At 39.6% G+C, this 12,621-nt stretch overlaps 2 protein-coding genes across 3 annotated transcripts; one reads left to right on the forward strand and one right to left on the reverse strand.

The window, feature by feature from the left end:
• Positions 1-2,312: 2,312 nt before the first annotated feature.
• LOC115752513 (2,3-bisphosphoglycerate-independent phosphoglycerate mutase-like) lies at positions 2,313-7,606 on the reverse strand. 2 transcript variants are annotated; one of them, XM_030690728.2, is made up of 9 exons: positions 7,296-7,603; positions 6,746-6,873; positions 5,618-5,768; positions 5,321-5,524; positions 4,714-5,138; positions 4,123-4,315; positions 3,952-4,047; positions 3,367-3,522; positions 2,313-2,679 (listed from the first exon to the last, which is right to left on the reverse strand). In XM_030690728.2, exons 1-9 carry the CDS (start codon positions 7,455-7,457, stop codon positions 2,518-2,520), a joined length of 1,677 nt encoding a protein of 558 aa, XP_030546588.1. In that variant the 5' UTR covers positions 7,458-7,603; the 3' UTR covers positions 2,313-2,517. The 2 variants fall into 2 exon arrangements, with proteins under 2 accessions (XP_030546588.1, XP_048139098.1); XM_048283141.1 differs by lacking the exon at positions 2,313-2,679 and adding an exon at positions 2,759-3,205 and having other exon boundaries at positions 7,296-7,606.
• Positions 7,607-11,091: 3,485 nt separating this feature from the next.
• On the forward strand, positions 11,092-11,734 carry LOC115752489. Its single transcript, XM_030690692.2, has one exon. The coding sequence runs from the start codon at positions 11,161-11,163 to the stop codon at positions 11,656-11,658; it is 498 nt and encodes a 165-aa protein (XP_030546552.2). The 5' UTR covers positions 11,092-11,160; the 3' UTR covers positions 11,659-11,734.
• Positions 11,735-12,621: the final 887 nt, after the last annotated feature.

Consider the following 12,621-nt stretch of genomic DNA (forward strand, 5'->3'; position numbering starts at 1 on the left):
TTATTTTATTGAATGTAATTGGTAGGATTAGTCTTCCGATTTGCATGAAAATCCGTCAATATTTGCATTTAACTTTTCTTGAATATAATGCATTTTAGGTTAGGATGAATAATTTTTTGAAGAAATTTTGTCCTGTTATCAAACGCGTTTCTTTGATTGTAAATCAACTTCGCTTCACGAAACATAAGTTGAAAAATTAATTTCTACTTCTAAAGTTATTTCTAAAGTAAAAGTGTTGTCATGCGCACCCATAGCTTCCTCACCCGATACGACGGCCCGTGATGGAGTTGCAAAATGATTGGGATTTTTTTTTTTACTGAAAAATGTTTTCCATTAGATCGGTTAATTTTATGTAATCTAAAAATTCGGAATGTCGAATTTTTTTTTCCCTAAAACAGTTTCCCTTTAAACAAACGAACCGTGCGGTGTGTTTATTTTCGAGAAAAACAAAAGACTTCGTGATAAAGGAAAATGGTTTTCGTGAGATCGTGTTTTAGAAAAAAAAATGTTTTTCCATTTTTAGATTAAGGGATTCATTTTCCTCACTTAAATTACGCATGTGTTCTTTGACCGAAAATGGTATTCTCTCGAGTGATCATTTTCAGCATATCAAACACGTGAAGATCCAAAAAAATAGTGTGCGGCAAATTCTTTCGCTCAAACAAATACACTTTCAATGGAAAAGCTTTTCGCTAATTAGTTTTTCGGACTTTCACATGTTTTTTGACTCGCGTAAATGGTTAGTCAGTGGAAAACAGTCAAGGGAAACCCTGCTCTTAAAACTAAAAAACAAACAATACATGAAATCATTTTTCCATGCATAACAAGTCTCTTAACAAGCATTCACTTCTTCACCTTCTTCAACAGCCATTATTCCAACGAGATCCAAATATCGAAAACATTTTTAATCGCACTTTTTTAAGCCTATCACCATACAAAAAAAAGCTAGTCATTTTTCTTGAAAATGATTTGACACGAAAAGCATTTTTCTTTGTCATGAAATTTCAAATAAAATGATGTGAACGAGGGTCGCGGCCTGTGGAGGCTCTCTTGCAGATTTGGCGAGCTCACTCAACGGGTTACTCCGGAAAAGATGGCATTTCACTTGATTTCATAGTATGAACATGAAAACCAAAAACAAAACAAAAAAAGTAAAATATAAAAGATAAGGAGTCAGCGGTCAATGGATTTAACGCGGTACGTGTGAACTTACAACATGATTAGACCTTGATCGCGATGGGATGGATGCGCTTGTTTCAATCATTCACGCACTTTTATCACTCTGTGTTCATACCGCTTTAACCCTAGTTTTAGAAATTCGAATTGTCCTACTTTTTTGAAAAATATCTATCTAAGATACAATTTCAGTGCTGAATAATTTTTTCTATATATAAACAGTCGTCAAATCTTTATGCATCAAATACGAATCTAGAAACTGAAGCCTAAACAAATTAAACCACACCAATAGGCATGCAATCACAATGCTAAAGGAATTAGGAGGTGACAACGCTACTATTATAAGTGCGAAATTCGACTATCACGCTCTGTAAAGAAGCAAAATATAAATAAAAAAAAGAAGAGTTAATGATAAAATAGGCAAAAAAAACAAAAAACGAACTAATTGAACCACAACATGCAAAAGTACAAATTATTCCTCTTGCAGTCCATCTATTGCTAGTAGAAAACGCATCCGTATTTTTCGATCAATATTTTGACCGCACTTATCAAAATTATCAATCAAATTTGTTTCGGCAATATTGGCAAATTGGAGTTTATGCTAGCCAAACCTACGCTCCCGAGTGTCAAATAGTTTTCTTTATATATAAAAAAAAAAGGAGGCCAATTACCGACCAAAAAAAAAAAAATGCTTTGATGTTTAAACTAACCACTTTATTTTATCAGTTAATAAGAAGTCCCTATCCAATATCCATCATTGTTGTCCGGAAATTTCCCTCAAATCTCTACGCATCTTTTCAGGAAAATTTCCGAAGTCCTTGCTTGAAAGAGAAAAACAAATCACTTCTCAGAACCCAATCCATGGAAGACAGCATTCAGCCTTACTTGCTCATACGTTTAACTTTAGTCCAATATAAAAATCATAACTAAGGTAAGATAAACTATGTCCTCCTAATGACACGGCCGATCGACGACACGACAACATTAGCTTTATCCAAACCCACGTATACGTACTTACAAGTTACAAGAATGAGTTTGACATTTTTCCAAATAAGTCAACGTAATATGCATTAGATGGAACACTGTTTCGTCTGAGTTTAGCAGCGCATAGATAGAACATCGCAAGGAAGGAGATAACCAAAACATCTATTCTTTTAATTGCTATTAACTTGCTAACATCGCTAACGGACGCTAAACAGCCGATGCTGCCTAGGCTCTAAAAGAGTTCCCCTATACTTGGGAGGAAGCCCCAGAACCAAGAGCTTATTTTAACAGGAACAGACTACTCACATACGAAACTCCGCATATCAGCTCTGTGATTTGAGTTTGGCAGGCTCGGGGTTACTCGACAATTTCGATGAGGGTGGGCTCGTAATCACTGGGAGCCTCGAACCCGTGAAGATTAATCACAGTGGCAGCAACATTGGCGAGCCCGGCTTCGGCCAAATCCCCGCGAAACCTGACACCTGGCGCCAATCCTGGCCCTCCAATCGCAATTGGCACCTAGTGCAAAGACACTCTAAAATCAGCCTCCACATGAGCTTAAGATCACACAAAGGTACACGGGAATATTAGACGTTCCTGAAGTAAACTTTTTGGACACGAGCAATGACATCAGTTAATTACAGAAAATAGACTGTCGTGACTCGCTGAGATCCATAGGATATTTGAAATGATTGGTCCAAGATCACACCTAGATTTACCAATTACCAAAATTGACTCTGACCACCTTTTTTTCTTCCATGAAAGAACCTCCAAATGCAGGATCACATGTGCTGAATTTCGCAAATGAGAAGCCAAAAACCACATCATTTACAATGTCTCAAGGTTCATCCTCCTAGGAGAGGCCATTTTGAACCAACCATGTCTATGCTTTTGCAAGCGTGCCCGTACCCCAGCACGATCGTTAATCTCACAGTGCTGAAATAAAACTTGCCAGGCTAATTGTAGCACATGCTTCTCTTTTTCCACTCTTTTGTCCATGTTGCCCAAACAATTCCTTGCAAGGTTATGACTGCCCAGATCCAATCTAGAATTGAATACCAGGACCAAAATCATACGAATAAAACTTATATAGCATGTGAAAGCTACTTCCTCCCAATTTAGGTGACTGACCCACTTTTGGGATAAAAATGTGCCTGTTGTCTTAGGCAAATCCTACCAGCAAAGAAATAACATAACAAAACTTACTGGTCGAAGGGTGTGAGAAGTAAGAATCTGAATGTTGCCATTCTTGTCGACTAGGGGTTGCCCAGATTTATTCCTCTTCACCATGTCCTCGGCATTGCCATGGTCTGCTGTAACCACATAAATTCCACCCACCTGATCAACTGCATCTAGAATAATCTGCAACTTAAAAGACAGCCACACTCAGACAAGCAAAATTATATGTGAGAAAAATAATAACAATTAACTGACAGGGAAAAGACAATGACTGAGTTTCTTTTAAGTGCCAACATGCAATGCAGATCCAAAAAGAATCACATACTACTACAAAGAAGGGGAAGAAAAGGTCGAAAGCAGATAAAAATCCGGCGGGAAAAAGATGAGACGATAAGGAGTGAATGAGGAATTGAGAATTTGAGATGCCCAAAAGGCCAAGGGATTAATTGTGAACATTAATCACTTGATTAGTTTCAACTTTCAACATTTTCAACTTTATGGCACCTAGTAACTTAATGGGACCAAGAACGAAAGTTATTGTATTATCCAAAGAAATCATCTCCACTATCTCGGGGTGGGACAAAAAGAAAAGAACATTTGCGGAGACCAAACCTTAACAGCCTCATCAGCAGCCTTACATCCAACAATTGTTGCCTGAATATCTCCTGTATGCCCCACCATATCGCCATTTGGTAGGTTTACCCTCACCTGATCATGCATGCGATTGAGTGGATCAGATCGAGCTATTTTCTCAATTTCCATAAAGAAGGTCCATTAGATTACCTGATCAAATTTTCTATTAAGAATGGCATCCCTTGCCTTTTCAGCAATCTCTGCTGCTTTCATCTTTGGGCGGACATTAAATGGAATTCCTATGTCACTAGGGATTTCAACATACTCCTCTAATTCAGGGTTAAAATAGCCAGACCGATTGCCATTCCAGAAAAAGGTGACATGGCCAAATTTGACAGTCTCACTGGTGAACACAAATGAATAGTAGATCAGCAAATGTATGGGTCAATGAAAGTGAAAATAATAACAAGTGTCCGGACCAACTAGCATTGCAAGAAATAAAAAATATCATCCGAGAACATTCGACCAATTACCAAATGGAGGAATTGATTTTGCTCCTTTTTTTATCATCAATGAGACTGGATAATATGCATGGACCCTAAAATGTTACCTCAAGAAAATGGAAAGCATCGAGATGTATGGACATAGGTGGAGAAAAATAAAGCATTTACTTTCTCATCTTAATTGTTCAAAACATTTCTTTACCATGGTTGACAAAATACTCAGCATCCCCCCCTCCCAACACACAAAAAGATAACCTGCAATAGTATTGCTAAAGAGAGCAAATTGATGCTTGCTAACCTGCAAGCAAATGTTCGAATACCATTGTGAACTAGATATTCACCGGATGTCCTCTCTATCTCTGGTGGAGAGACAAGGTAATGGCTTGGAAGCTTCAGTTCACCATCATACTGAAGCATTCCAGCATAATGAATTTTAGGAAATCGAACCCGATCAAATTTATCAAAGTTATCATATTCAAGTGCCTTGGCAAGCATAACCATGCGATCTGCTCGGAAATTGAATGTAACAACAGCATCACCATCCACAATGGGACCAACAGCCTCCCCATTCTCGTCAACAATGACAAAAGGAGGCAAATATTGGTCACTGGCATTAGGCTCTGCCCTGAGTTTTTTTACCGCCTCAACAGCAGTTCTAAACTTATGAGGAGCTTCTCCAAGAACGTGTGCATCCCATCCTCGTTTAATGACATTCCAGTCGTTCTGTAAAAGATCCACCACGTGGCGAGTTTATGAAGCTATTTCAAATGGGCTAGTAGATCTTCAGCTGAAAGCTACACAGAAAATAGCTTCTTTTGGGAAAAACAATTATGGTCATGCATAAAGATGGTTTAAGACAAGTCATTGTGCTCAGTGTAACCAGTTAAAGTTCATTTGCACCCTACCTCATAACGGTCCATGGTAACGTACATGCGACCTCCACCAGATGCGATTTGTGCATCAACTCCTTTTTCACGTAATTTTGCGAGATCATTCTCAAGAGCTTCGACGAAGCCCACACTCGAACCATCCAAAACATCTCGGCCATCAGTCAAAATATGAACTCGTATTCTCTTAGCACCATGCTCAGCAGCACCTTTTATGAGCAACTGCATAAGAAAGAAAAAAAAAAGTGATATATATAGGCACAACCGCGACCTCACCTAAAGAAAATAATAGATTAAGTGAAGAACAGGAACAACCTGCAACTGATCAAGCCTAGAGTGAACACCACCATCACTTAATAGCCCAACAAGGTGCAATGTTCCAATCTCAAAGCACTCCTTTATATACTTAAAACCTTCTCCTTCATATATCTTTCCAGACGCTAGGGCTAGGTCAACAAGTTTTGCACTGCATCAAGAATGGATGAGATTCAGAATGCCATAACTGCTGTATATTTGAATGCCAAGAAGCACACGAATAAAGAATAAATAAGAGCATGACAAGCGATAGTCTCCTGTTCTACCATTTCATTGAATCAAATTCCCAGTTTATAGCACACATAATCACCACATCATACATCTAAGATAGACGAGCATATTTCAGTGATCTCGGGTAATTCAAAATTTTCCAATCAATTAGATCATGAAAGATCAAGGTGTTGAGAAGTGATATTGCTACAAATCCATGACACTAGGCCAAATACATCCTAGTTTTATGCGATTCAACAAATCTAGCGAACATTTCTTCGTTAATCTACTCATTCAGCCGATTTGTAGATTGGATATAGTTAATAACATGCTTATTTCTAAATGATACAGAAAGTGGACCATATGTACTGAACTCCTTCCCTTTAGTCAGTTTAATTATGAACAATGAACTTTGAACCTTTCAGTCTAAACTTGCCGCCACCTAATTTCCGACGCAAGTTGGCCGAGGTACGTTACATCCTTGTTTTCTTCAGTTATATAGGCCCAAAAACTCGGGCAAAGGATATTCTCTAAAATCAGAATTTTCTACACTGCCATGTAATGCAAAGAGAGGTTCCTACTTTCTAAGATAAGTGTTCAAATCTATTAAAGTCCACGACTCAAATCACACGAAAGAGAGACACTTTCATCACAAAATTGCAAAACTAATTTTCTGCCAGTTATCAACCACAATAATATGAGTAATCCAGCCCATTAATTCCGGTCACAGACTTCTAAATCCGATTCAAATTCATATAGCATTGGAAATTCAAATTCACCAATTATGCTTCGACACCACAGACATGTAACTTTGCTATTCCATCGAGAAATATCATGGCACGGAAAGTAATTGTGCTATAAAAACATGTGCAACAATGTGAATCGCAAAAAGAAGCACAGAACAGACAAGAATCTAACCCTTGCGCATAAATGCGCCCAGCGCCTAACGCATTATGACCGACCTCGCTATTCCCCATGTCATCATCCGAGGGAAGCCCCACCGCTGTTCCATGAGCCTTTATCAATCTCCACTTGTCAGGAGCACCCTTTTACACAGGAATACATGACCAGAGAAGTAAGTTCCAGGTCCAGCCACCAATTTTTTTTTTTCCTACTCTTACATACATATACGAGGTAATTGTTTAATTTGTCTTTTGTGTGTAGACAATGTATATGTTAATTTGCCTTTTGTGTGTGGACACTGTATATGACAAAATGACAACATCCCCTATTTTCGTTGGGCCAAATCACAAATAAGGTATCAATCCGAGGCAAAACATGCTGTTCACCGGGGCAAATCACAAATGTGGTATCGGTCCGAGGCAAAACTTGCAACAATCCATTAAATTCCAACCCGAGCTCAATCATCGAATTAAAAAAGAAACAGGCAATAACGAGCTACAGTCAGAAAGAAACAACTGACTACATTTATCAGCAAGCAAACATGCACCGAACCGAGACGACGAACCTTCCTGAGAGAATCCGTGGCGGGAGTATCGGCGACGTGGATGCAGTTATACTGATCGGGCTCCGCTTCGCCCCAGCCATCCAGAACCACCACCGCCACAGTCCTCCCCTTCGGCAGCTTCGGGTGGTCCGGCAGCTTCCATGAGAACCCCGAGCCCGCCATCTCTCTACCTCTGTCTCTCCTCAAAACCACCAAGACGAAGAAGTCGACACGTATCGATGAATCCGTGAGCAGACCTGCACAATTTCGTCTCGTCCCCAACACCGAAGAAGAAGAAGAAGAAGAAGGTGCTGGAAGCAATAAATGAAGCGAGAGAAGTGACGTGAGGCCGTTGACTCCAGAGAACCAGCTTTACACTTGGCGCCGGGACGAGAGCGGCAAGAATCGTGGGTTATGGAAGAGTGGAGAAGGAGCGAGAAACGACATGCGCTTTGGATTTCAATAAGTAATTCAAAAATTAAATTAATTCCTGGGAAGCGCGCGTTCGCACCATTGTGTTCGGCTCGCTGGGATAAGAATATCCCAGATTCCCGCTCTCGGCTCCTCCTCCCCCACCCCCCTCTCTGGGGTGGCGGGCGCCGGGACCTTCTTATCTCTGTTACCAAACGGACCAGAGAAAGAGCAAGAGGAATTAATGACGTGGCGTGATAGGATTTGCCGAGTCGTGTCACGTGCGACTCTTATCATATTATGTTATGTCGTCTCGTTGTTATATTTAGTAACTTTTTTTTTTGGTATCATCATTTGTTTTATCGTGTCTAGTTACATGTGATTTGTCAAGTTATATCATTTGACGGCTCCACAAACACGTTGACCCATACAATGGAGCCATGTCACTCACGAGAAAACTGCTCCGTAAATCAATTATGACGATGAATAAGAGTTTGGGCCACATTTCAAATTCCAAGATTTCAAAACTAAAATATCATAAATCCCTCAAAATCAATTAACAAATGTTATAAGATTTAACAAAAAATATTGAGTCGCATTATCGAAAGGATCTCGTGGGATGGAGGGATGCTAATCCATCCCAAGCGAGACAAAAGCCTCGCACCTAAGATCTCGGGTAGTCATTTCACCAATTCATTTGGTCATTCGCTAAACCTAAATTTATCTGAATTGATTGGTAGTGACTCTAGTCTGATTTATAAGTTCACGGTCACATCTTGATCTCATAATTTGCTCAAATCTAGGATTTGTCAAATCCAAGGGGTTGAAATTATATAACCATATATAGATCTAATAAATCAGTTAATTAGTTATATGATTAGAGTTTTTTTAATGCACAAAAAATAATATGCGTATCTTAGAACTCAGCTAAACCCAACAACTAGTATTAGGCATGTATATAATTGTCTTGACCATGCCAAGAAAATTGTCGTTAATAGCACTATCATTCTACTTGCTACTAACAAAAGGACTTGAAAAAGATATAAGATGAATGGTATGTCCTCCCACGGCTTCTCTCTTCTCGAGAATTCATATATCCCTTATCAATGTATGGACAGCTATCTCTCGAGCACGGGTTTAGGTTCAGCCTCGATGAGAAAATAAAATAGAGCACCTAACAACATATCTTCACGGACCCGAAGAAATTAGAAAAACAAAAAACCCTATAGGTTGACGCCACAAATTCCATCCCCAAAAATCATATTTGGACTGGGCCTCAACTATATCAATTGTACTTCAACTGTTAGATAATCATAATCGATGATAACATCAATATTCCCATCGTTGTGAATAGTAAACATCTTTTGTAAGCTGATTGAGCATCCACTATGCATAATTATATATAACAAAAAAAATAGCAGAAGTTACCCCAAATCCAGCATATGACATACTTAGAAGATCAAAATGAGTTAAATCACTTCAACACAACTAAATCAGAAATGCTCATAATACCAAAGCTAATATTTATAGTCTAGTTCATTGATCAATCTCATTGAATCACACATCAATGATCCATTTTATCGATCGATCTAGTGCTCAATACCCGAGTATGGTCACTTTAAACACCGCGTGACAAAACAATCAAGATTCCTACTTGACTAGGTCTCCACCATTATTATCGGTGGCTTGGCCCGTAATGATATTATGCGTAACCACAAATCCCTCAATGAGTTTAGAATACACAAAGACACTGACCCATCATCCAATAACTCACAAATCAAATGCATAACTCATCTTGCAAATCAATTATATAAACTAGGACATATAATATTTCACGGATCAATTCATCAAACAGAATACATTTCACCAGTCGTTTCTCGAACCATTTCAAAATTCACTTGATCAAGTTAAAAAACCTAACATACAAGATTTTGCAGCACCTTTAATAAAGTGTTTCTATCTTTATTACTTTCAAGACACAAGTTTACAAATTTATAGAAGAGATAAGTACCACTCACTCGAGAAAGTCTAAACAAAACCAAATAAAATATAAGGCCGACGAACTCAAAATCTTATTGATTAAGCGAAAAACGAAATAAGAAATCATGTAACTTAGCTATCTTAACTCCTAATCAATTAAATTAAACTTATTGGGCGAACAAAATTACCACGTGCTAACGAAGAAACTTGCCCATAGAAGACATTCATCGTAGTCCGCCACACATAGCTCACGCGAAACATGTATAATTCGTTCCGATCAAAATGTAACTCCAAATCGACTTCCGTAAAATCCCACGGCTCCACAACACCTTAAATAATCATTTCCATATAATTTCACATCTTAATAAACTCCAAATCGAACCCACAAAATTAAACTTCATGAACCGAATTCACAGCTCGACATCGAAATTTCGTCTGATTAGATGAACGGATGGCTTGAATCCTTACCGGGTGTTGCGAAAACGGAGTTAATCTGGCTTATTGGGATGCTTGAGGCGCGTAAGCGCGAATTTTACTTTTTTCTATTCCTTGCATTTGCTTTCCTCGCGGGCCTCTCCCTCTCTTTTCTACGTTCTTTTCCCTTTTAAATACTGTTGGCCCCTCTTTTCCCTTTTTTTTTTTTTGCTTGCTTGTAATTCTCAGGCGGTTGAAGCTCCAAGACAAATTAACGGGCTTTGGGCTAGGCCCATTTATTACAGTTAGCTGCCAAATCGGGCCTCGATGAAAAATTTATAATCTTATAAGGAAAAATTATTCAAAAAATCCTAAATATAGTGCACTTTTGCTAATTCAGTTCTAAACCTTTTCAATTTTGTCAATTTAGTCCATCCGATCAATTTTGATCGGAAATCATCGACGTGGATGTCAACTGCTTGCTAATGTTAACGTGAATAGTTTTTAATAATATATTTTTTTTCTTGTTCCTTTTTTGCCTTTTTTTCCTCACCTTTTTCTTCACTTTTTGTTGTTGTTGTTGTGGCAGGTAGGGTCACTGGGGCCCTAGCTGACCATCAGGCAAGAGTTGCCCAGCCCTTGCTAGTCGTGGTTGAGGGTCACGATGAAGAAGAAAATAAAAAAAAAATAAAAAAATTAAATTACTATTAAAAATTATCTATGTCAAGACCGACCGTACTATGCAAGATTGTCGGGGTTCATGTCAGCAATTTTCGGCCAAAAGTGATTGAATGGACTCAGATTGGCAAAACGTGAAAAGATTTGTGATTGAATTGATAAAATTAAAATATTTAGGCATGAATTGACAAATATGTAGTAGGTTTAGGAATTTTTTGGTAATTCGGCCGACTTACGTTGTCATTGTTCAAAAAAGTAGAAATAAATCATAAAAATGGAAAAATCTAACAGAGGTGGGGATCCAATCGGTGGGAGATAAATATCAAAGGGCAAATCAAAATCAGAGCCCACAAAGCGTGCCTGGTTGTCCCCAACACATCACTTCTGCTTGGTGGATTTGTGCATGAACAATTCCCACCAGTTGGATCTCCTTCCCATTTCCATCCACTCATTTGGCCCAAAACCAAAACTTCACTTCCCCCTTCCTTCTTCGACCGTCTCTCTCTCCATGGACAACTCCATCCTCAATAACTCTTGCACCAGAACAATCATTCTTGTGGCTCTACTTCTCTCCCTCATGTCTCCCGGTACAATCAATTCAATTGGGACGTGCCTAGGATCCCATGCGACGGGCTATCCCGAGTTCCGGCCCGTGGCGGCGGCGGCGGAGCCCCCCGTCCTCGAGCAGCTGCTCCTCCCCGAGGACGGGGCTGGGAGGGGGCGGCGGCTTGGGCCGTTCCAGCTCTGCCTCGCGTGCAAGTGCTGCGCGGCGGCCACGCCGACGCCCGTTTGCGCCACGATGCCGTGCTGCTTCGGCATCGACTGCCAGCTCCCGAACAAGCCCTTCGGGGTGTGCGCCTTCGTTCCCAGGTCCTGCAACTGCACATCCTGTACCGTTTAGCATCACCAACGTTGGTACACGGTCTTCCTATGTTGCTACAGAAATCAGAACTTGAAAGGATGCTGATGATTTGTTGGAATCCTTGCCTGGTCTTTGCTTTTGTGAGGGTATACTGAAATTGGGGGACACTTTTTGATTATGTCAATTTCTATTTTTTTTTTTTTCAATTGATTGAGGCTGTACACAATGTGCATAGAACTATAGGCTTGTAGATACTCATTATTGTTAAGTGTTTGACATTTCATCGGACCTAGACCTATCTATTTATTTCCAAATCCAAATGTAAGTTTCTCCAAAGTACTGTTGTCGCGACAAAAGAAGGGAGTACGATTCCTCTCTTCGCTTCCTTCCATCGACGTCGTCTTGCTAACTGGACTGACTCTGGTTCGGAGAAAATATCACGAGATGAGGTCGAAACCATCGCGATGAGAAAAATCTCTCGCGTGGGCTGAAATCGAGCCTCATATTTTGAAACTGTCCTTCGCATGTACCTGCAACACTATAGGCTCGGTCGTCCGGCCCGGCGGCGAGAGGATGAAACCCCGACCCGGTCATAACATGTTTTGTGGTCCAGATCTATCAAGTTTTCGTCATCGATCCAGTACATCACGGGTCCAATCCAACCCGAAATACTAACTTGGAGCCGACGAGAGAGTTGCCCCGATCTTAACTGGAGCCTTGACCGGGATCAAACGGACCGAAGTGCATGCAATACGCACATAGACCTTAATTTGTTCAAGAAAAATTTCAAATAAGGGCTTCAAATGCTATTATTTTCTCAAATAAGGCCGTGAAGTGGATTGTATTTCAAATAAAGATCTGCGGTGCCTTCATTTTTTTCAAAGAAGGGCCTGACCAATGGTATTTTCATCATTTACCTTATTTATTTGTTTTTTCCCTTTTTTTTTCTTTCATTTTACTTTTTTTGTTTTCCCTTACTTCTTGCCGATGGCCGATCTCGAG

This window comes from Rhodamnia argentea, chromosome 7, assembly GCF_020921035.1.
Source record: "Rhodamnia argentea isolate NSW1041297 chromosome 7, ASM2092103v1, whole genome shotgun sequence".
Lineage (NCBI taxonomy): Eukaryota > Viridiplantae > Streptophyta > Magnoliopsida > Myrtales > Myrtaceae > Rhodamnia > Rhodamnia argentea.

Coding starts and splice junctions, on each gene's coding strand:
- LOC115752513 (XM_030690728.2), bottom strand. CDS start 7,457: ATGGCGGGCTCGGGGTTCTCATGGAAGCTGCCGGACCACCCGAAGCTG. Junction 5,769..6,745: donor GGGCGCATTTATGCGCAAGG/GTTAGATTCTTG, acceptor TTCTTGATGCAG/TGCAAAACTTGTTGACCTAG. Junction 3,523..3,951: donor CTGCTGATGAGGCTGTTAAG/GTTTGGTCTCCG, acceptor TTTAAGTTGCAG/ATTATTCTAGATGCAGTTGA.
- LOC115752489 (XM_030690692.2), top strand. CDS start 11,161: ATGAACAATTCCCACCAGTTGGATCTCCTTCCCATTTCCATCCACTCA.